The 1,706-nt window shown below is 30.9% G+C and overlaps 1 protein-coding gene across 1 annotated transcript; it reads right to left on the bottom strand.

Moving 5' to 3' along the window:
- Positions 1-331: 331 nt before the first annotated feature.
- On the bottom strand, positions 332-696 carry LOC133322376 (diptericin-D-like). Its single transcript, XM_061531378.1, has 2 exons — positions 601-696; positions 332-535 (listed from the first exon to the last, which is right to left on the bottom strand). The coding sequence occupies exons 1-2, from the start codon at positions 694-696 to the stop codon at positions 332-334; spliced, it is 300 nt and encodes a 99-aa protein (XP_061387362.1).
- Positions 697-1,706: the final 1,010 nt, after the last annotated feature.

Genomic DNA, 1,706 nt, shown 5'->3' on the forward strand with positions numbered 1-1,706 from the left:
TTGAAAAAATATTATTTAAAAAATCCACGCTTTATATTCCTTTGAAAAAAAGTCTTCAATAAATTCCACGCTTGTAGTCCTTTCATTCTTTAACAAATCCACGCGTATTATTCAGATAATTGCTCAAAAAATAATATTTATGGATTCATGCTTATAGTACAGCAAGTTCTGCACAAAAATTTTCACTTAAAGTTTTGATAATTCCTTCAAAAAATCATTTAAAATAAAAAGTATTGAAATGTCCGAGTTTTTTCGCTTTTCAAATATTCTAATTTATTACAACTTTTTCTTTGTATTCGAAATTTAATTTTCATTACAAAATGATTGTCTACTACCATCTATAGGTGTAAATGCCACCACCACGATAATCTGGACGACTGTTACCATAAGGTCCACCCACATGCTGGCCATAGCCGGCTGTAGCATCAAATGAATGTTTGCCATTGTCACTGGTCCAAATGTTCTTGCGAACATCGGCATTTACGTTGTAGCCATCCTTGGGGGAGCCACCAACATTCACATTGACCTGCGGATCCTAAAAGGATGATAATAAAATTTTTAATCACTAAAAACAAATTGTAGAACATTAACTCTTCGTACCTTAATTTGTGGTGGTGGCGGAGGTTGTGATTTCTCATCGGCAAGTGCGAGTGCACTTAGGGTGCACACAAAAACAATTGCAAAAATATATTTCATATTTGGTTTCAGACTTGACTGCGATTGTTTCGAATTGTGTTTGGAAACTGTGATGACTGTGAGCTCATCTGTGGTTATTTATTGAAAAAAAAAACACATTTTTATTAGTATTTTAAGAAAGTATGGTAAGCAAATATTTTGTGGGGAATTACTTTCAATACTTCCCCCTTTAATTATATATGTATGCTTATGCATTATTATAAGAAGGGGATTTCTTAAACGAAAAGATTAGACATTATGATAGGATGAGGGAGATAACCTTGCCGTTGAAAAAAAAAAATGCAAAAACCAGGGGTGTTATATTTTAAAGAATATATTTTTAATAATATTTTGTTAAGGTCTATAAGGGTGTATTTAAAAAAAAAAAAACATTTTTCAATGATCTATAAACATGGATTTTTTAAGGAATAAATTTTATCAAGGGTCTATGGATGTGAATTTTTAAAAGGATATATTTTTCAAAGGACTGTAAGCCGGAATTTTTTAAACAGTATTTTTTATCAAAGAACTATAAGAAATATTCTTAAAAGGTGGATAATTCTATAGACGTGGAATAAAACCAGTAAGGAAAGTAGTAAAGTCGGACGGGGCCGACTATATGATACCCTTCACCACTTTGGGAATATTCAACAGATGGAAGCCTAACAGACATCACATTTTTGAAGGACCATTAATATGAAATTAAACAGGTCTTTCTGCAACCTATGAATTTTGGTCAGATATAGAGTTGCTTCCTACAATAGGACAAGATTATTTAAATTAATTTAGAGCAACATATCTAATTGTATACCGATTTCATCGAAACTTGTCACATGTTAGGTTACACTTATTTTAGTATGTTTTGTGCATTCGGCCAAATTTTAAGTTCTTTATTATATATAAAAACATATAGCGACTTTGGTGCACCATTTACTTTAAATCGAACAAAAATATATATGTGATCTATATCTAAATCTGAACCGATTTTTAAAAAATTAAAAACACATATTTCTAGACTTAATTCAGTACGC

This window comes from Musca vetustissima, unplaced genomic scaffold (assembly GCF_032173495.1).
Source record: "Musca vetustissima isolate MV318-11 ecotype Yass unplaced genomic scaffold, APGP_CSIRO_Mvet_v1 utg42822, whole genome shotgun sequence".
Taxonomy (NCBI): Eukaryota; Metazoa; Arthropoda; class Insecta; order Diptera; family Muscidae; genus Musca; species Musca vetustissima.

Bases quoted from the DNA above. Each gene is read 5' to 3' on its own strand.
- LOC133322376 (XM_061531378.1), bottom strand. From the start codon at position 696: ATGAAATATATTTTTGCAATTGTTTTTGTGTGCACCCTAAGTGCACTC. The intron at 536-600 runs GTACGAAGAGTT...TCATCCTTTTAG, and splicing joins CGCCACCACCACAAATTAAG to GATCCGCAGGTCAATGTGAA.